Source organism: Chiloscyllium plagiosum, chromosome 25 (assembly GCF_004010195.1).
Source record: "Chiloscyllium plagiosum isolate BGI_BamShark_2017 chromosome 25, ASM401019v2, whole genome shotgun sequence".
NCBI classification, from domain to species: domain Eukaryota; kingdom Metazoa; phylum Chordata; class Chondrichthyes; order Orectolobiformes; family Hemiscylliidae; genus Chiloscyllium; species Chiloscyllium plagiosum.
Window position 1 is genome coordinate 24,671,836 of NC_057734.1, and position 22,323 is coordinate 24,694,158.

The following is a 22,323-nucleotide window of genomic DNA, read 5'->3' on the forward strand; positions in this document are numbered from 1 at the left end:
CTAGTGTCATTTTGCCAATTGTTAGAAGCTCTAACAACTGAGGTGACACATCCTGTCATTTGCTTCATTCCAATGCTGCTCTGCCCAATTTACATAATAAAGCAAAATGCTGGAAATTGGAAACAAACAATACTGGAGGCACTCAACAGGTCTGACAGCATCTGTGGACAGAAACTCTCCTGCCCTTTACAGCACCTTTTAAAAGTCCCTTTCTTAAAAAAAAGTCAATTCAGCTGTGGCTTCTTGATTTTAAAAACTGGGGGTGGGGGGTGGGTGGGTGGTGGGAAGAGATAACTCAATTCTTTCTTTAGTTCAGCTGCAGCCTTCAGTCTGCATTGTTAAACAAAACTGGATATATAACAGGTGACTGTTAGGAAAATAATGACTGGGACAGCACAATGGCTGTGGTTAGCACTGCTGCCTCACAGCACAAGGGACCCGGGTTCGATTCCCACTTTGGGCCACTGTCTATGTGGAGTTTGCACGTTCTCCCAGTGTCCAGTTTCCTCTCAGTCCAAAAAGATGTGCAGGTTAGGGTGAATTGGCCGTACTAAACTGTCCATAGTGCTAGGTTCATTAGGCAGGGGTAAATGTAGGGGAATGGGTCTGGGTGAGTTACTCTTTGGCAGGTCGGTGTGGACTTGTTGGGCCAAAGGGCCTGTTTCCACACTGTAGGGAATCTAATCTAATCATTTTAATCAGACTTCAGCATCAAGTTTTGGCATAAGCTTCCACATCTCTCTCAGAATCAAGTTTATATTGAATCAGATATCTGGATGTTTATTTACAACCATGTATACCAATGTAACATCTCAGACTTACATGTTTGGCCTGAATGTTATGTTTAAGATTTTACATATGTACATATAGTTGACTGACTGACTGACTGACTAGCTGACTGTCCAGCTGAGAACGTAGAGTAGAAGATTGGAGACTTTTTATACTACAGTGTCATATTATGATGCCCTTCCAAGTATTTGTTTAATTCACTTAAAAGTTATACTTAATCTGCTTCCATAACCATTTCAGGAAATGCATCCCAGACCATTACAAATCACTTCATTCAACACATTCATCATTTGTTCCCTCTGGTACTTTTGCCAATCACCTTAAACCTACATCCCCTCTGGTTGTAGAACCTTCCACTACTGCAAATAATTAATCCTCATCTACTCTAGCAAAAGCATTCTCATCTTGAATACCTCTATTCTCTCTCCATATTTGTCAGATACAAAATCTTCTTACTCAGAGTACAGTCCCAGCTATTCCATATCTCTGCAGTCTCTCATCTCTAGTAATCATTCCTAAAAATCTCTCAGCTGGACTCTACTCAAAGTGATGACATTCTTAAATTATGCTGTGCCAAATTGAACACTATTTCAACAGAGGTTGGGTTTCACATAACTTCCTTGCTTTTCTAGTCAGTGCCTCTTAATAAAAGATGAAAATCTTAACTTTGATTATAAACAAGTCTTCTCAATCTGCCCTATCACTTGCAAAGGATTGTGTCCATGCAGCCAAGTGCCTTTAAAAATCCTGTGCTTCACATGCTAATTTACTAGCCCATAATTGTCCAAACAAAATAATAATTAATCAAATTGGCTACGGGCCAGAAAGTGGAGGATAGTTAGTGGTTGTTTTTTTCCTAACTGGATGTAAGAATATAGCCATGTTCCTCAGGGATCAGTATTAGGTCTATACTTTATAGATAACTAACACAAAGTATGACCTTGATTTTGGTCTCAAATTATTGACTAAAAGCTGACATTAATCTGACTGGACTGCAACTATTAGGTTTATCCTTCAATATATTGTTCCTTAATAGTTCAGACTGTAAGGTAAGCGCTCCTCCATACCTTGTTTAAACATCACATTGAATTGGAGGCTGAAGAATTGTATTCAAAATTGGACTGCTTCAGTTCACTTTCCACTTTGCTTTGTAATTTTAAATCTATGATCAGTGAACTAATTTATCTACTTTCAATTTTAAACAGCTATGGAATGTTACAGGCTAGATTGGGTTGGGATATCTGGTCGGCATCACCAGGTTGGACCGAAGGGTCGGTTTCCGTGCTGTACATCTCGATGACTCTATTAATAGGACAAAGGATAAACAGAAGTGACAACAGTGCAGCAAAACAGTGCAAGTCTAAGGGTTTGGAATGGACTGGAACACTCCTGTAGGATTCAAATAAATGTGTTTTTGGGGACAGCATATGGTGTAATAGAGTAAATGGCAAACAGTTAAGTTGATGCAAATTATCTTCAATGCAGCATTATTAGGTTTATTCATAGAGTAGTTAGAGTAACTTTAAAAATCCACAATAATTGTTCCAATAATTTCTACTGGAGGCAAATTCATTTGTCTCCTCTTTGTCTGCTATTTGATGAAGTATTTGAGAAATAGCTTGTAAGAAGATTTTCTTTTAAATATAGTTTGTTAATAATTAATGATAGCTGGTACATACACCAATATAGTTTGTTCCATTTGGTAAGGCACATTCTCTTGAAGCAGTATACATATTAGAAGATATTTACACAATGCCAAAATGCTGAAATATATAATATGTATTGCAAATTCCTCTCCAAGCTATACACCATCCTGACTTGGAATTATATCACTTTTACTTCAGTTGTGACATCAAAATAAAGGAATTCCCTTTCTAACAGCACCAGATGTACCTTCAGCAGTTCAAAGTGGCAGCTCACCACAAAGGTTAGTAGATGCTAACCTAACCAGCAATGTTCACATTCCATGACCTAATTAAAAAAAAACACAAGATGAAGGTGCTCCTAACCTCAAAAACAAATGCCATAAGGCAAACTATTGTTCAGTCATTTGTGAGGTCAGTCATGGAGTAATATTCCTGACTCAAGATTGACATCAAATCCAAGATCCAGATGAGAACATTGACTTATGGGACATGCAATAAATGCCCATGTCTCAAGTGAATACAGAAAAAAAAAATGTCAAAGTGCCTTAAATAAGAAAATCCATGGAACTGAAAGGAAGCTAGGCTCTGCAAAGATTTATTATACAGTCACATATGACAGTGACAAAAAAAAAACAGGTTGCTGGCAATCTGAAATAACAGAAAATCCTGGAAATACACAACAGTTCTGGCAGCACCTGGAGAGAAACCACTAAATGTCAAATACATGAAACTATTTTTTAAAACAATGATGAATTTTGTACAACATATACAGAAATGCAGTGCATGTAATTTGTATCTTGGTGATTATAAAATGGACTACACCTGTACCTTACTCTAGTGTGCGCAGTTTCAAAACTGCTCATGAGCCTCAATACTATTCAGTTGAATTCAGTCTGCTTCATTGGCACCTAACGTAGACAAGCAGGAGGCTGGAAGAACACAGCAAGCCAGGCAGCATCAGGTGGTGGAGAAGTTAGAGACAAAAAAAAACTAAATGCTGGAACCCAAATTAGACACACTGCACCTAATCTAGGATATGAAATATTCATTCCTTGCAGCACAGTAAATGCAACAGTCCTCAGCGAAGTTCCTTTGACAGCAACTTCCAAAACACTCACTTTGCCAGCAAGGACGAGAATAGCAGGTGCATGGGAACACTGCCACTCCCAAGATTTTAACCTGATTAGAAATACATCACCATTCCTTTATTGTTGCTAGTTCAAATCCTGGAGCTCCCTAGCATTGCAGGAATTCCTTCATCACAGCAATTGAAGTCAGCAGCTCTTCATCATGTACAAGGGTCATTAGGGATGGATAACAAATATGCAGTTTGTGTCACATTCTATAAACTAATTTGGTGTAAAAGAAATGAAACCTTGGGATGAAACATCTGAAATGTAATCACATACAAATACATAAATGAATAGCTTAAACCAAATAATATGCACATAACCTTATCAAGTTACTTGACTAATAATTTATCAACCACCACCCATCAATTCAAAATAAAACTTTAGTGTGCGATAGATATTCAGTGACTCACCAAGGTTTCATACATGCAAGTGGGCTGTGCTTCAGCTGAAACTAAGTGCTTTTTCATGTTATAAATGCAGGCAGATGATTCAATATAAATTTCAATTTTGAGTTGAAGGTGATAGTACAGGCAACACTGGACTCCACTCATTACTAAGAGACTTTAAAATATACAATTCCTAAATTTAAGTGCAATGTTAACCCAAGACATTGAATAGTTAACAGAAAATGAAAAAAGTTCAAATATGGTTGACCTAAATTCAAAATGAAACGATTCTCAACACCTTAAACCAAATGCCCTGCTTCTCTCTCTCATTTTTGAGCAGGAGTAGAAAACTATTTCCAGGTTGGAATTAACAGATTGAGACAAGGTTTTGAGATTCTTTTCACACATCTGGTAGTGAAATAGGAAAAGGATAATTAATGTTGCACAATGAGGAATCTGATCGACAATTAGCAACTCAATAGCTGTCACCAATACTGTACATTTGGGTGAAAATGTCCTATTACATTCAATTTAAAGAAAATTTTCAGTTTCAGCTCAAAATTCATTAAAAGGATGTCACAAACTATTTGCAACATGCAACACAGGTTCAATGTAATCTTTCTGGATGCAATATTTCAGGATACCATTGCCTAAAGCCAAACTTGCTTACAAAATTGGTCCAAATTAAAGGATTCCACTTGTATCTTCCAACTATCATTGCACAGCGGATTTTAAATGGAATACATTTTGCATTTTGATACACATTTTACAGTCCAGAAATGTCTTCAGAACATATTCTGCATTTACATTCTATGTAACAGTCAACATACCCCATTGCATTACATGCTTCAAATACAGCATTGCAACTCCAATTCTCACCTTCGGACAGCACAATTGCATCTCTCAAGAGTCCTCAGATCAAAAATTAAGATAGTCTACTTAGTGCGTAGAAGAGCACTATTCTACAACATACTGTTGCAAATAAATTCCGAGTGGAATTTCTAGAAAACATCTTGTTGGAGAGAACTACTGTTACTGGAATGGATAGTCACCTTCTACAATTCCAATGGTATGATTTGAAACCTAAATCCAACCACATCTGATATCCTGAGTGTAGGATGAATCAGTCACTTCTCAATCCCTGGTCTCAATAAATAGAACACTAGAGCATGAGGCTCTGAAATATAAAGGCAGCACAAACAAGCAATTTGGAGGGCCAGAAGGGCAAGTCCATGATAAATAGGATTAAAGGAATGGTGACCAAAAGCAGAGTCAAAAGAGTTAGATGATTGTCTTCAAAAGAGTGAAAATGTGAAGGCGAAGTAGTTTAGATTAGGGTTTCCCAAAATGTGGGTCCATACCTTAGTGGGGTCGTGAGGTGGAAGTTTGGGATTATGAGCTCCAAGGCAGGAACGGTTGCTATAGAATTTGACTAAATTGTAACAGCTGTACTCCCTGTAATAGGCCCCTACACGGTACTCCCTGTAATAAGCCTTTACCACCAATTCTTAGATTTTTCTGAAAAGGTTAATAAATTGCAAGCCTCAAAAATCAAATACCTGTTTTAGGAAGTGTGGGGCTCTTACAGCTAATAGCACAGCTTCAGAATGTAGGGATAGATTTTGGGATATGGTTGAGATACACAAGAGACATGAATCAGAGGAAACAGGACTTGTTCGGTACGGGGAGTGATAGATGTGACAACAGAAAAAAGTGACTGACAAGAGATTTGATGCAACTTAAAAATATGGACAGAAAAAATAGAGATGCATAATAAGGCATGTTACATATCAGCAGTCCTGAAAACTACAAATTTTATAAGTCAGAAGCAGACAACAGGATCTGATGCTCTTTGTCAAAAAGTCAAGTAGTAAAGTTCCTTGTAATATTGTGATTGAGACATTGGATAAGGGTAAATTTAATCATTGGTAGTCACAGGTGAGGGGCCGGAAGACTGGAGGTTGGCTAACACGGTGCCACTATTTAAGAAGGTGCTGAGAAAAAGCCAAGGAACTATAGACCTCAGAGTCCGACATCAGTGGCGGGCAAGTTGTTGGAAGGAATCCTGAGAGACAGGATTTACATGTATTTGGAAAGGCAAGGACTGATTAGGGATAGTCAACATGGCTTTGTGCATGGCAAATCATGTCTCATGAACTTGACTGAGTTTTTTTAAGAAATAACAAAGAAAAGTGATGAGGGCAAACCAGTGGATATATATGGACTTCAGTAAGGCTTTCAACAAGGTTCCTCATGGGACTCTGGTTATCAAGGTTAGATTACATGGAATACAGGGAGAACTAGCCATTTAGATACAGAACTGGCTCAAAGGTAGAAGACAGAGGGTGGTGGTGGAGGGTTGCTTTTCTGACTGGAGGCCTGGAACCAGTGGTGTGCCACAAGGATTGATGCTGAGTCTACGGCTTTTCGTCTTTTATATAAATGATTTGGATTTGCAGGTGACACCAAAATTGGAAGTGTAGTGGACAGAGAAGCTGGTTACCTCAGAGTACAATAGAATCTTGATTAAATGGGGCAGTGGGCTTGAGAAGTGGCAGATGGAGTTTAATTTAGATAAATACATGGTACTGCATTTTGGAAAAGCAAATCCAGGCAGGACACATATACACTTAATGGTAAGGTGCTGGCAAGTGTTGCTGAACAAAGAGACCTTGGAGTGCATGTTCATAGTTACTTGAAAATAGAGTCATAGATAGATAGGATAGTGAAGGTAGTGTTTGCTGTGCTTTCCTCTACTGGTCAGAGTATGGAGTACAGGAGTTGGGAGGTTATGTTGCAGCTGTACAGGACATTGGTTTGGCCACTGTTGGAATATTGCATGCAATTCTGTTCTCCTTCCTATTGGAACGATGTTGTAAAACTTGAAAGGGTTCAGAAAAGATTTACAAGGATGTTGCCAGGGTTAAAGAATTTGAGCTGGAGAGTCGGAGGCTGAGGGGTGACCTTATAGAGGATTATAAAATCGGAGGGGAATGGATAGGATAAATAGACAAGGTCTCTTCCCTGGGGTGGGTGAGTCCAGAATTAGAAGGCATAGGTTTAGGGTGAGAGAGGAAAGATGTAAAAGGGACAACTTTTTCCACCAGGTGGTGGTACATATATGGAATGATCTGCCTGAAGATCATTCCATATATAAGTCTGGTATAATTGCAGCATTTAAAAGGCATCTGGATGGGTATATGCATAGAACTGGTTTTGAGGGAAATGAGCCAAGTGTTTGCAAATGGGACTAGGTTAGGTTAGGTTATCTGGTTGGCGTGGATGAGTTATACCGAAGGATCTGTTTCTGTGCTGTACATGTCTATGACACTAAATGTAAAGAACATAGAAGAACACTAAATAGCTCATGAACTGTATCTTGAACAAAACTACTATGAATGTTCAGTCCTGCTTTAGACCAGAATTAGCATAATAATTTACCAGGACAAAAATAAAAATTTGTTTAGTGTACACTCTTAACTTATTCCTCAAGTTAAACTGAGTTGATGGCTTCTCCCTATGTAAAGGCAAAATACTGCAGATGCTGGAAAACTGAAACAAACAAAGAATGCTGGAGAAACCCAAAAGGTCTGGCAGCAGCTGAGCAGAGAAAAAGATAACATTTTGAGCTTAATAACTTCTTCACAACAGTTTGAAACTCAAAACATTAACTCTGCCACTCTGTCCACAGATGCTGTCAGACTTACCAAACTCTCTAGCATTGTGTTTGCTTCTACCTATGAGCACTCTTCGCAATCGAGTTTCACATAAATTATCATTCTGATGAAGCAGCTACAAGTTGAGGGAAAGTGACACCAGTTGCTTTCAAAGCAGATTGAGATGGAAACACAACGAGGAAAGAATAAGTCAAAATTCAAGGCCTGTAGGTTATTGGAACCCGGTCTCTATCCAAATATCTCTTAGGCAGCATACAGTACAACATCCTGTATTATCTCAATTTTTTCCTCAAGCGATCAGGTTACAGAATAACAGTGAAGTAACATAATTGCTGTATATTTTAATAAAACTTGTACAAACTTAGAGGCGTTCTCATTAAAAATAAAAACCTGAACCAATTTTAAAAGAATTAGGTGAAAAGTTTTCAGGGTTACTTTTATTGAACTACATTACATTCTCAGTGCCAGAGTTAAATATGTCTATGAGCATAATTCTTATTTCTCATGCGAGGAACAGCTACTTAAAATGATTCCAATCCTTCCTGTACCACAAAAAGCAAAATTTAAAATTTCACTGCGTGAACAGACTTAAGGTTGCACTTAAATAGAGGATGTAATGTGGAGTAACTTTATTTGCCTGAATTTATGAAATCTGCATGTTACAATGTCATCACTGAAATAAACATAAGATCTTATTTACAGGTTTTCAACATTAAGCATGCTGCTTTCTGAGAACTGACAGGTTCTTTTCAAATTTGCATCGCAATTTTCTTATTGTGCCAATGCTTGTGTTAATGCACTACAACTTAAAATAGTTAAGTTACAGTGCAAGAGGAAATTCTCTCATTTTATCTCACACCAAAGAGAGAAAAAAAAACTTTCCTTAGAAAAAAATACATTGAATTAATGAAATTGTCAACCTACATGTAATTTACATTCAGGATTTGTACCTTTCATCTAAGTTTTTCATAAATATAATTGCATTTTGTACACAGCCATTTTTATAAAGTAGTTCTTTGTCTTGTTGACCCAATACACAGATTCTGTTACTTAAACAGAAGGCATGCATTTTCATAATGTACAATTTATAAATTCAAATGAAATCTTAGAGATGTAGGTCCGCAACAGATGGTGACACTTATCTCTTCAGCAAAGAACCTGACCTCTCCGGAGTACTGTAAAGTTCACGAGGATATATTGCACAAATGTACAGTTTCTCTGAAGTCCTAATTTTAAACACACTTCTTCCAAATAGCATACTATTGTTGCACATTATACATGCAATGGTCTTGGTAGTTGTGCTTAAAAACACACATGCACGCAATAACAAAAGAACCTTAGTTTTCTGAAAATTGTTAAGGGAATTACTTGTTCTCCTCTTCATCATCCATAACTGTTAAGAAAGGAAAAGAAAAATTAGTTGGTTGATAAAATAACAGTGGCTTTTTTAAAAAATAAAGTAACAGAATATCCAAATTAAACAATCTGCTCCAGAAAAGAAAGAGCAGAGTGCTGGACACTGCTTGTTGATAGTAACAGAAAGTACTTCCAGAGGATATTAAGGATTCTGAGGAATAGGAACCGCATTTCTTTAAAACAGACTTTTGTTTTGTAAACACTTAAAGCAATAGTGCTACAGATAGATACTACATACCAGATTGGTTTTAAAAGGAACAATAAAAAAGTGAATGAAACATGCACTTTGTTAAAAAAGTGTGGGGGGAAAAGAATGACAGTCTATTGGCACCAATTTGTAAACAGTTCTGTTTTTATCCCTACCCCCTGGAAAAAGGGACACGCTTTAGTTAATTTTTATCATGCCAATTTTTCCATGACTTTGCCTTTCAGAATTGCCGAATTGTGCGCACGCCCTTTCCTCACCAACATTTTTACTTTTCGGACACATGTAGCCAATCTACTGAAAGCCATCTGCTCAGCTGCTGTACCACTACCTTCATTGCCGAGCCATCTTGCTCTTTCTGCGAGAATTCCTTGTACAAGTTACTGTAATCTAAAATATCAACTGGCAGGTGGAAAATCACCAATCTGAATTCTAGCTCTATCCTATGTTTTAGTAGTGAGCTGCCATAGCCATTTTCTTTAAAATGTTCTCTTCTGAATGGTGAAATCCCTTGGGTGCAAATTTAGTTATGGCACTCATCCTCCAATAACGCACCCGAGTACAAATTTAAATGCAAGCTTCAATAATCAATACGGTCTCTGCCATGAGAAAATCTGATACATACCCCTACATCCAGCATCACTGAATCTGGCTGGTTGTCACACCCTATGGCGACTGCAGCATCTGATTTCTCCAGATCTGAGATCAGAGCCAAGTAGGAATTAAACTAGAAGTAATCCTGGTTTATTTGGCTATTGGATAAACTGGATAAGCCAACATGATCAGTCCAATGCAAATTCACAATGATGGTATTAACATGGGCAGATCCTTTACACTTCAGTATACTTCGACAATATTAATTATTTATGGTTGTTCGATATATTTCCAGCTATAGTCTCTCAGTAGCAGTCAATTTTATTACACGACCATTTTTTCCATTGGTCACCCACTTTTACTGCAGGAAAGGGGATTTTCTTTTTAAATTAGAATGGAGAAAACTTAAGCAGATCATTTAAATTTGACCAAACTGAATAATAAGGTATAAAATTAGAAACTCAGATGAAACTAGAAGAATACCCTTTCTTTCTTCACAAATGGAATAAAGCCCAGCAAATAAGAAAAAAAGTGCATGCATTTAATTGTTTTTATGAAACAAATAACAGATCTGAGAAATGGTGTCTTTGAATAAATGTTCTGAAATGAGTTAACAATTGGCCAACAGACCAGAAGTGTTGACAAGTGTAACTCATGAAATACATCCCCAAGTGTCAATAGGACAGTCTTACTGTCAAATGATGCAGATGGCATTCAGCAATAGCCTTAAGCAAGATTAAATGCCACTGTCAATCCTTCAAAACCTCACATGTACACTTGGCCACACCTCAGCAAATACAAGCATGGATATAACAGTATTTGACAAGGGCACGACCAGTCAACAGTATTATAGATGGCCTCAGACAAGGCTAATGTAAATAACGTGAGTCATTGAGTGAACATGCCATGATACAGATTACTTAGTGCTGAAAGCAGCTGAAGTCTGTTCCCTTTTGAAATGTTGAGATAAAAATCTTGAGGATGTACTGTAATATTATCTACTTTAAAATGAAAAACACCTACACAATATATTTTTTAATTGGTAAAAGAATCTCAACTGCTTTCATTTAATTTCTTCATCTGGATTAAAGGTGTATGAAAGCAAAGTGTTATTGTCCAAGCATGCTTTAAGCAGTCTGATCCAGGATTCAGATACAATGGTCATTTATAGACTCAAAAAGTACAATGTTACAACTTAATTTTGGAATTTCAAAATTTTAGATGATATTTCCAGTTATATTTAAAACTAGAAAAAGGGCATATTTCCTGAAATGTTCAGTATTACCAGAATGAAGGTTAAGCAGCAAGGGGGGAAATTAAACTTCAAAAACAAAAATCTTGCAAGTTTTGACAGATCCACAAAAATGCGTGTTGATCTAACATACCAGAATCCTGGACTAAACTCAATGTGTGTCTAACATCCAGAACTGGAATTAGGCAATTACAAAGTGTAAATATACTCACTTTAGATGATGAATTTTGGAAGGCATTGAAGAAAACACCATTGTTAGGTTTGTTAACACATGTAAAAATCACCTCACTTAAAATGTCACTTTAGAAAACATGCTTTAGAACACTATTACCCAACATTTAGATTATTATAATTGTAAACAGTTAGTATGATAATTTGTTAAAATTTACTTTTAGTTCTATACATTATGTCAAATGAGTATTTGGTAATGTGCTACTTACAGCTTGCACCTTAAATTTTCTAGTTTTAAAATATCTTTGTTGCATGTTTGTGCTCAGCATTAGCATCTAAAAGTAACAATTGGCTTTCAGCTACTTAAGTGTTTTCAAATACATGTGAGTAATAAATAGTTCTTCAAACCTTGGCTGAGTTTGTGTGACAACTAAAAGAATCTAACAAATAAGATCTAAAAACAATTTAAACTGCAGGGCTTTTTTTGTATTGCATTTGAAGAATCTACATGAGCCATCCTGGTAAAAAGAGAGACATTGAGAATTTCCTCTCTGTTCGTCTAAAACATTTTATTGACTCATGTGAATTAACCCTGATGTAGAACATCCAAGATGGAACTGGCAAAATAAGTAAAAGAATCCCATCAAGACTGTTACAACAAAATACAAATCAGCATTTTAAATAAATACCATTTAATTCATTGGGGACAAACAGCGATACTGGGTGTGGACTGAGGAAAGTGGAGTGTTCTGCACAGGCAGTAATTAGCATACCTCAAACAAGGTTGGACTGTAAACATGACAGAGTTAAGAACACAGAATGAATACAAGAAGTAAAAGTAAAAAGGTAGTTGAGGTAGCAATACTCTGCTGAGTGCAGAAAATAATGGAGTCCTGAACTAAAAACCATTTACAGAAGGAACAAAATAAAGTCTAAAATAGACCCCAATGAAAGTCGCCATGCAGTGACACACCGTGCATTTTTTTCCTCAAATTTCCAAAGAATTTAACATTCTCTAGTATTCCATTTTTAGCCCAAAAAAAATACATCCGTCAACTCATTAGTTCTCAATTTATACACAAAAAGATGAACAAATTAGTAAGCAGAACATATCTATACATGCCTTTTCATCTACAAAAACAAAATTTTGCAGAAAATAGTATTAATCTCTGTACACACCAATGCACAGCTTTTTTTTTTAAAAGTTTTTTTAATTGTGTAAAAATCAATCCTGTTTCTTTCTGGAGTTCAGGAAAAAAAAATATTAACTTCATCCATATATGGGTTCATATGAAATTCAGCAGAAACAGACTCTTGGAATCATGTGTTTAAATGATAAAAATTTTGGTTGAAGTTAATCAAATGCCATGTCTTCACTATGCCAACGACAGCTCTATTTCAGTCAAGACCAGAACATTTCAGCAAAATTAGTGTCTGTACTGTAAAGCCAGAAAACCAGGGGTACAGAAATGAGCACAAAAGGCCAGGAAATCCCCTCTGTACATGCTGAGAAACCACACAGTTTGTCACTAGGCAGAGTATACTCTTTACCCGCTTCAAGGTAGTTACGAGCAATAAATTTGAGTGTCTCATCCAGCAGAATGACCGGTAGAGAGATTTTCAGCACCATCAGCCACTGTGTTACATCCAAAGGTGTAATTTGGAAGATGAGCTGCAAAGAGAAAAAAAATAAAATCTGTTTTAGTCACAATGGAGACATTTTGTTTTTAAGTGACTTACAGAATGAATCAATTTCAAAACAAAAATCAACTTTCTCTTTCAGCAACTCTAGTTATGCAGGAAAACAAAATTACAAGATAGACCCAAATGAATCCATTTTATTAGCTTATTTTTATTTTTAAAGTCACACCTATTAATACAATCCTGATAACACAGGATTTTCACACTTCGTCTTCTCAAATTCCTAAAACTAAATGAAAGGAGAAGTTAATTGCCATGGACAACAGCTTGAATAACTGGGACACTTCTACATGGCGACATGAAATTATTTTTGAGGAGAAATTGAATTCAGATCAATAAAGTATTATGGTAGAGAGCAAGGGGATAAATAATAAAACATGCCTTATACTGGTTGACCCAAAAAAAAAATGTAATTTAAGAAGAATGAAGTTTTTATTTCTCCACACAGGGTTATCACAACATTAAATGTTTAACAACTGGTTACTGTGACAGAGGTTACAACACTGCTTCTGGAGGAACTGAGAAAATTAAACTAGGAGACAGAAGAACAGAATCGGAGATTGAAGATTTTCATATAAAGAACTACCATGTTCTCCATATGATGAGAGGAAAATATTTATATCCCGTAGTTCATGTAACTTTGAAGCAAAGGACATAGTACAAAATATTGTCAAAGCTTGAGCATCATGCAGACTTGTGCCTGGAAGAGACTTGGTTGGAACTGGAGTAACGAACTAATCAAGTTAAATGAGCCAGCTAATGACTGATCAATATTGCCTCAACATTTACATTAAAACAAAGTGACTGCAAGTAAGGAAAAAAACTAATTAAAAACACAGATGTGATTTATGTCTTATGTATCATGTATCAGAATGTGAATCAAAGACAAGGGTCACACTAAATTTGAGAGATTATCAAAATCAGAGAAAATGTTGATTCCAAGGAATGCACAATATATTTCTTACAAATGGCTCTGAACTAGTAATGTATTTATCTAGAACTTGGCAAGATTATAGAAAGGGATCATAATTAAATACAAGTGCTCAAAAATGTCAAAGGGCTCGAGATGACTAGAAATAAAAGAAAATTTTCCCTTATCAGGAAGAAGTAACAAGTGGGGAAAAGTTTACAACAAACATGAATACATTCAAGAGAAAAAGTAAAATTATTATTTTCTTGCTGGATATTGTAGCCAAGTTATCCCATATTAGATGGGAACTGAATAAACAGGAAGAGAAACACTGTAGCATTTAGAGAAGGATGGCAAGTTAATACTGGCAATTAAAGTGATTATTTTCATGACATGTACAGCAAAGGTTTTACGGACTAAATTTTGTGTTTTCCCCATGGGCAGGGAGGCCCACAAGTTACTTCACCTAACAAAGGGGGCAGCACTCCAAAAGCTTGCAATTCCAAAGCAACCTGTTGGACTAACCAGATGTCATGTGATTTCTGACCTTGCCCACCCTAGTCCAACACTGGGACCTCCACATCACAAATTAGGGTGTCATACTCACTGCCTGCATGCCTCCATCATAATCTGGAGAAGTGGGAAACCTGAAGCATCTCTTTGAGGGGTCCATAAATGGGAAACCGATGCCTAATTAAGGACCGCATATCACTGCCTTGCTAATTGAAAAGGTGGTGGGAGATGCCAGCATTCAAATATATTAGCATAGTAAATTTAACCCAATAGACTGCTAGCCAGTTATGGTGGGGAGAATATTCTTGCTGGGTTGTGGGGAAAATGCCCTCAGTAAATCAATCCAGCCTTACGTAAAATAGCTTGAATAAAGATATTGTAATCTAATTTAGGAAATAGTGGTCAGTAGAATTAATCACAGAATTCCAGAACATCATGGACTTAAAAATGGTCAGATGCATTCTACAGTGAAATGAAAACATCCTAGAATATAGGACAAAGCAGGTAATGTGACTGACCGGTAGTGGTTCCACGTATAAGATGAGGAAGTGAAGAGACATTGACAGGCAAATTGAACCCAATAACCAGACATTTTCCCAAGGTGGCATTTTCAACAATGACTGGTTCTCTGATAAACTGAAAGATAAAAGTAAACAAGTTGGTACTAAAAGCAATTCTCTCATTTTGATCACATTAACCCCAAGTGAAACAAATCCATGAAAAAAAAGCAAAATAATGCAGATTTTGGAAATCTGAAGCAAAATTGAAAATGTTGGAAACACTCAGCTGATCAGGCATTTTCAGAAAGACACAATTAGTATTTCTGGTTGATTAACTTTTGTCAACATAGTTTCTAATTCTCTTATATATTGCCTGACCTGTTAAGTATTTCCAGCAATCTGACTTGTTTTTTTTTCCATAGAAATTAAACACTGAAGGCATGAAGTTTCAGCTGCCATAAAAAACTGAAGGCTGTTTTAGGGTGAATGTATCATCTTCTGATTAACAGACTAACTTCTTCCTTAGTCTGTTGCAAAGATCTCTACATATCTGAAGATTTTTGTCAGTGTCATTCGGGTGCTAGTTGCTGGAAGTGCACAAGAAATGCAAAAATTGACTCATCTTTCCGGTTTTGCTATCAAATGTTTGCAGAAACAAACAGAATGACGCTGCCATTGACCTTTGGAAATAAATGTAAAGCTACAACAGTGGATAATTGTAGTGAGGATGAATTAGCACTTATTGCTATAATTATGATAAATCATGTACACCCACCTCACAAAAAAGAAAATTTACAAGCTTCAACAGTAACCCTTTAAAGTATTACATTGTAAATGAAATTGAAGAGGACATTATTTCTACTCCAAGCTGGCATGGACTAGGCAATTAGATGACTACTTTAAACATTTAGTATGTGAATTGATTTCCATATAAAAATTGGGTAGAGTATGTTCATCACAAGTCATAATAATAGCGTGTGCATTCAAACATTGACACTTTAGAGTGCCATATCCCATACAAATTTACTAAAAATAAGGTACACCCTCAAAAATAAGTGGAGGGAGGGATCTTTTGGGCTAAATGGGAATGTAGAATTAGTCATGTTCTTGATGAATAGCGGAGCAGGCTCGAAGGACCAAATGATCTACTCCTGCTCCTAATTTGTGTATTTGTATGCACATTCATGATAATTATTATCATTTTAACTTTATGAATAAGCATTGGGCAACAATGAGCACCTACAGCATGATCTACAAATCCATTGCTCAAACATATGCCTCCGTACAACATGTATACACTTGAATTATTAGCGAATATTTCTGTTCACACAGTAGTAATTACAAGTAGAAAGCCTAACATTTCAAGGCTAGTGTTTCTAACCTGTTAAGAGCATTACACATCTCGATGGTCACCAGGACAGAGAGTGCCATAGTCATTGGATAAGGCGATTCAAATACTTCGCAGTCAACATCTTCAAAATCTGGGTTTTCTGGATTACATTGTAAGAAATGGCTCTGTAGAAACAGACAAAATATACAGACATTAATTATAAACATAAGATTTTAAAGAGTTTTATAACTGTTCAGTGGGTGAATGCATGGTGCCATGCAGTACTTTTCCAAAAAGAGGTAAAAGTTCCAGATTTAATCTGGACGCACAGCTAGAGGTAGTTGAATGCAACCATAGGCATATTGATCTCATCTCCCAAGGCTTGAAGCAGAAAAATCAGGCATCCAATTGTTACCTTGTGATTAGCCCAGAAGAATGGAAACAGGACAGTGATAAAAATGAAATTCAACTTTGATATGCTCCACAGCTGCAAGGAGGTCACCATTTACAAGCTAATGGGCTACTTAGGTGAGGTATTGGCTAGTTATCAGGACAGATACTAAGGATTCACCAACTTCAGTAACAAAGGAGGAACGGAATCTTAAAATCTCAAGATGTATTTCATAGGAGAAACCATTACCTGGTTTGGATTTAGATCACTAAACTTCACACATAAAATCAAGTAATTGACATAGTTGCAAGACAGCTCTGCACAAATCAGTTTCACTTGATTGCCCAACATTACATTTGCATTTTAATCATCAAAGGATAAATGTGTGATTTGCAATGTTAGCCTTTCAGAATGGAGTACAAAGAAATGCTTTCATGTTAAAAATATAACTGAATGAAATATTACCAGCTGGTAATAAGTTACTCTGGGTCCATCTTCAGCAGCTATGAACCACCAAGCAGCAGCACCAACCGTAGCAGCTCCTACATAACCTGAAAATGGATCAAACAATAAATTATTTTTATTCCTTTAGGGATACAAGATTGAAGCTTAAGCTATGGTCCAGTAAATAGCTTAGGGAAGGCAGTGAGGTCAGAGATATATTTTATTGGAAAGAAAACATCTGCAGAATTATGAGGAGAAAACTGGAAAATGGCACAAGTGATTGCTTAGAGAGTTACTTGTAGACATGGGCTGAATGACCTTCTGTACTTAACAATTCAGTGATGATAGCCTGCTTACATTATGATATCCAGAATCCATCCCTTTGATTAAGGGTAATTGTCACATTAAAAGTTACTTGGTTGCTAAATGCACACGGAGAGATAAACAGGTCTGATTATGTGCAGCCAGAGTTGCTCAGTCATCCAAAACTGACAAAATCACATTAGTTACTTGAACACATGAACAAAAATATGCAGGGTGTTCTTTTCACATTGCCAGGGAACCTGCACTGAATTAATCTACTAATTCCCCTGAAGTCACTGAAGAAATGTGGCAATTAAAGCATATGTCAAGTGACAAGTCTAAAAATAATTTCCCAGACATCATCCCTACTGCAGAAGACAGTGACTATTATATTCTGTTCATAACTAGACAGATTTAAAAGATATTTTTTAAAAATTAGAAATCAAGTGAAAGACTAGAACCTAACCAAATGATGAGCTTCAAATGCATAAAAAAATGCATTTTCTTTTTAAAAAGTAAAATAGCACTCGAGACTTCTCACACTAAGTTGTTTAAGTTTATAGTAAGGTAAGGAATGCCCATCAATACAGGCCACGGTCACAATTAAATCCAAAGATGGCTGAAGAATCCTGAAAGTCCATACTGGTTAATGGCAAAGCTTTGCCAACTCTAATGTATACTCACATCCAATAGCCATATAGCGGAAGAAGAGCCAGCCACTGATCAAGGGTTCCTTAGGACTGCGAGGTGGTTTGTCCATTATGTCCAGATCAGGCGGATTAAAACCTAGTGCTGTGGCAGGCAATCCATCTGTCACCAAATTCACCCACAGGAGCTGCACAGGTATCAAAGCCTCAGGGAAGCCTAAAGCTGCTGTCAGGAAAATGCTGAGGGAGGTTGGAGGAAAAAGAAACAGTTATATTTTCTATTAGTGCTACATATACTACATGCAACATTCCTGCTCTCAATTCAGGCAAAAGATACATTCCCGAAGGAAATATGGCTGCTTGAAAGATTCACACTTCTGTGTGACAGAATAGCTCAGCAGAATAACTGCAATTTAAATGGATTTTTATCCTGTTTGTAATGACTTTCAAAAAGATGAATACAATATTTAAGTAATTAAATTAGCTCACCGAGCTTGCAAGTTTGTTGTCATATGTTTCATCACCATACTCGGTATCATGATCAGTGAGTCTCTGGTGAAGTGCGGGTGGTACGCCCCACCACTATTTATAGATCCTGGTTTCTTAACGTCATTTCTGTTTTTTCTCCGCGGGAAGATAGATAGGCTCTACATTGATGGAGTTCTGGTTGGAATGCCATGCCTCTAATGAATTCTCGTGCATGTCTTTTTTTCACCTGTCCTCGGATGTGTGTTGCCCCAGTCAAAATGGTGTCCTTCTTTGTCTGTATGTATAGAAACTAGTGATAGTTTCTTTTGTTTGTGTCTAGTGATGGTCATGTCTTTTAGCGGCCAGTTGGTGTTCACGTGTCCTGGTGGCAAGTTTCCTGCTAAGTTTTTCAGATGTGACTTTTTTTAAAAAAAAAGTTCTTGCATGTATCTTGTAAATAACGTTAGTTTTGCTGGTAGTATCTAATGAATTCTTTAGGTTCATCAGTTGCTATTTAAGTATGTCGATAGGTTTGAGGGCTAACCATGATGCCAAGGGGTCTGATTAGTCTGGAAGTCATTTCTGATATGTCTTTGATGTAAGGTAATGTGGATGCAGTTTTTGGTTATGTTGTGTCTGCTTGTTTGGGCTTGTTTGAGGAATCAGTGTGTGCTTATTGGGTACCCATTTTTCTTGAAAACGTTGTATAGATACTTTTCTTCTGTTTTTTGTAGTTCTCCGGTGCTGCAGTGTGATGTAGCTTGTTGAAATAATGTCTTGATGCACCTCGGTTTGTGGATGTTGGAACGATTGCTTCTTAAGTAGTTGGTCTATTTTTGCTGTTTTTCTATAGATGCTGGTTTGAAGCTTTCTTAACTGTACATTCAAACTGTCATGTCTCGGAATGGGGGTCTGTTGCCATTCTCCTCCTCTTGTGAATTTTATGCCTATCAGGATTTCATTGCTGTGTGTTTCCTCTAATTTGTTCCATTTTGGGATAGCAAAGGTGTCATTTACGTAGCTGGTTGGATAAATGGGAGGGCAGCTTGTTCAAGTCTCTGCATTATTGCTTCTGCTATGAGCCCTGATATTGGTGATCACATAGTAATATAGCGGAAGCTATACGTCTCCTCACAAAATGGGACAAATTAGAGGAAACCTACAACGTCAACAATATCCTGATGGGCATAAAATTCACAAGAGGAGGAAAATGACTCCCATTCCTAAACGTGACAGTTGAACATATAGTTAACAGACAGCTTCAAACCAGCATCTAACATCTACAGAAAAACAACAGACCAAATACTTAACTTCAGAAGCAATCACCCCAACACCCACAAACTGAGCTGCATCAAGACATTATTTCAACGAGCTACATCACATTGCAGCACCCAAGAACAATCAAAAAGAAGAAAAATATCTATACAACGTTTTCAATAAACACAAACCATTGATTCCTCAGAAACAAGCCAAAACAAGCAGACACAATGCAACCAAAAACTATAGTCAGGTTACCTTACAAATGCAACCAAAAACTATAGTCAGGTTACCTTACAAAGACATATTAGAAATGACTTCCAGACTACTCAAACAACGTCTAATGAACCTAAAGGATCCATTAGGTACTACCAGCAAAACTAATGCTGTTATTTACAAGCTACCATGCAAGAATTGTTAAAAAAAAACACACATCAGACAAACTAGCAGGAAACATGCCTCCAGGATACATGAACACCAACTGGCCACCAAAAGACACAACCCACTGTCACTAGTTTCTATATGTACAGACAAAGGAGGACACCACTTTGGGATAATACACATCTTAGGACAGGCAAAACAAAGACTTGAACGAGAATTCTTAGAGGCATGGCATTCTAACCAGAACTCCATCAATAAACATTAATATAGACCCTATCTACCTTCCCTTGAAAAAAAAGAAATGACATCAACCACCTTAAGTAGCCAAAATACAGAGGGGGTCATACCACCAGCACTTCACTGGAGACATTCACTGATGTAACCTTGTATGGCAGCAACGTCTGAAAACAAATCTTCGAGCTAACATATATCAACCCGAGTGACAAATCTGCTCAAAAATCGCTAATATTTAAGTCCCTTTCCATTTCTGATGCTGCAATTTGGAATCCAGCCAAGCAAAACAATCAGCATTATGTAAGTTTGTCTTCAAATCATTATTTGGCAAAATGAGGAACTGCACTAGAACAGTGGAATGCACTGGAGTTGTAGCTCTTCAACGAAATGGAGCAGAGGAACAATAAAGAGTGACAATTTCTTGGAGTGCAAATGTAGAGGAGACAGGAAAATCAGATGAGATTTACAAAACAAAAAAAATGACAACACATTTGACTTCAAATATAGAACGAAATGTGAAAAGGTATTGTAAGCAGTCGAAGCGTCTCCTCAGAATTCAACCAATTCACCCTAAACTACCACATTAGCACAAAGAAGAAACACTATCTGATTTACTTATGGGAAATGAAATGCAGAAAGTAATAAGAGTAGGTAGAATAGTTTGGAAACAATGCCATTAACATGATTAGTTTAAAGTGAAACCAAACAACGAAAGAGCACTAGAGCAGAAAGAGCCAAAAAGAATACAGTTCAAATTTATTGGGTGGAAAAGGCAAACAAATTGGTTACTCAGCAAATTCTTAAAGGAGATGAGAATTCAAAGTGGATATACTCAAAATGGAAAAACAGTTAGATCAAAATATAAGGGTCATGTGGATCAACAGAGGTAAATCTAAAACTGAAACAAAAAAGACAAGAGCCAATGGTGGGGGATGCTCAAAAAGCCAGTGTGCTCATAACATAAGAGCTTCTTTAAAAGTTGGGAGAGAAAGAGAATTGAAAAGCCATAAAGAGATTTGAACACAAGCATGCTGACTTTAAATTGAAGGTGTTGGCAAACTGAGAGGCACTTCAGATCAGTGATCACAAGGGACAATAGGTGAGCTGAACTTAGTGCGAGAGTTAGTAATATAGATAATAGAATTTTGGATGAGCTCCAATTTTTAAAAAAGTGAAAGATTTGGCAAGGGGAATACAGGAGACAGCTCGAATATTCAAAGGCTAGAAGTAGAAATACAAGGATGAGCGTTTCTGCAGCAGATGGGTCAAAGTAAGGATTCAGAATGGTAAAGAATTTCACTATCTGTAGCCATGATTTGGAGATGCTGGTGTTGGACTGGGGTGTACAAAGTTAAAAATCACAACACCAGGTTGTAGTCCAACAGGTTTAATTGGAAACACTAGCTTACGGAGCACCGCTCCTTCATCAGGTGGTTGTGGAGTATAAGATTGTAAGACACAGCATTTATAGCAAAAGATTTCAGTGTGATGTAACTGAAATTATATATTGAAAAAGACCTGGATTGTTTGTTAGTCTCTCATCTGTTAGAATGACCATGTTGGTTTCAGTTCTTTCATATATAAATTGAAAAACTCTTAAAAGTTACATTCTCACTTGAGAATGTGAGTATGATTTCAAATACATCACACTGTAAACTTTTGCTATAAATTGTGTGTCTTACAATCTTATACTCCACAACCACCTGGAGCAGCTCTCTGAAAGTTAGTGCTTCCAATTAAACCTGTTGGACTATAACCTGGTATTGAGAGATTTTTAACTGTGTAGCAATTCAGTATGTATGCAATATTTGTTCAAAAAGGTGAAATGGGAATAATATGCTACTGTTGTGTAATATACAGATGGTCAAAAACTTCTAGGCATATTTATGAAGACACTTTTAAACTTCAAAGCTACGAATTTTAATCTCAGTTTTAATCAGAGAGGACTGGAATTAATATATTAAAAGCAAGACTC

General features: G+C 36.8%; 1 protein-coding gene across 2 annotated transcripts in view; it reads right to left on the reverse strand.

Annotated features, from left to right (window-relative positions):
* Positions 1-8,236: 8,236 nt before the first annotated feature.
* The window catches only part of LOC122562666 (sarcoplasmic/endoplasmic reticulum calcium ATPase 2), a 93,175-nt gene continuing 79,088 nt past the window's right edge, over positions 8,237-22,323 (reverse strand). Inside the window, exons 16-21 of one of the 2 annotated variants that reach the window (XR_006315385.1) lie at positions 18,046-18,248; positions 17,080-17,165; positions 16,275-16,408; positions 14,912-15,029; positions 11,311-12,941; positions 8,237-9,024 (exon numbers count right to left, since the gene is read on the reverse strand). Coding sequence is in view for 1 of the 2 variants with exons in the window: in XM_043715703.1 (XP_043571638.1) it covers positions 8,996-9,024; positions 12,821-12,941; positions 14,912-15,029; positions 16,275-16,408; positions 17,080-17,165; positions 18,046-18,248 (691 nt within the window). In the remaining variant the exon portion in view is untranslated. The remainder of the gene's footprint in view (positions 9,025-11,310; positions 12,942-14,911; positions 15,030-16,274; positions 16,409-17,079; positions 17,166-18,045; positions 18,249-22,323) is intronic. The other variant, XM_043715703.1, reaches the window with a different exon arrangement.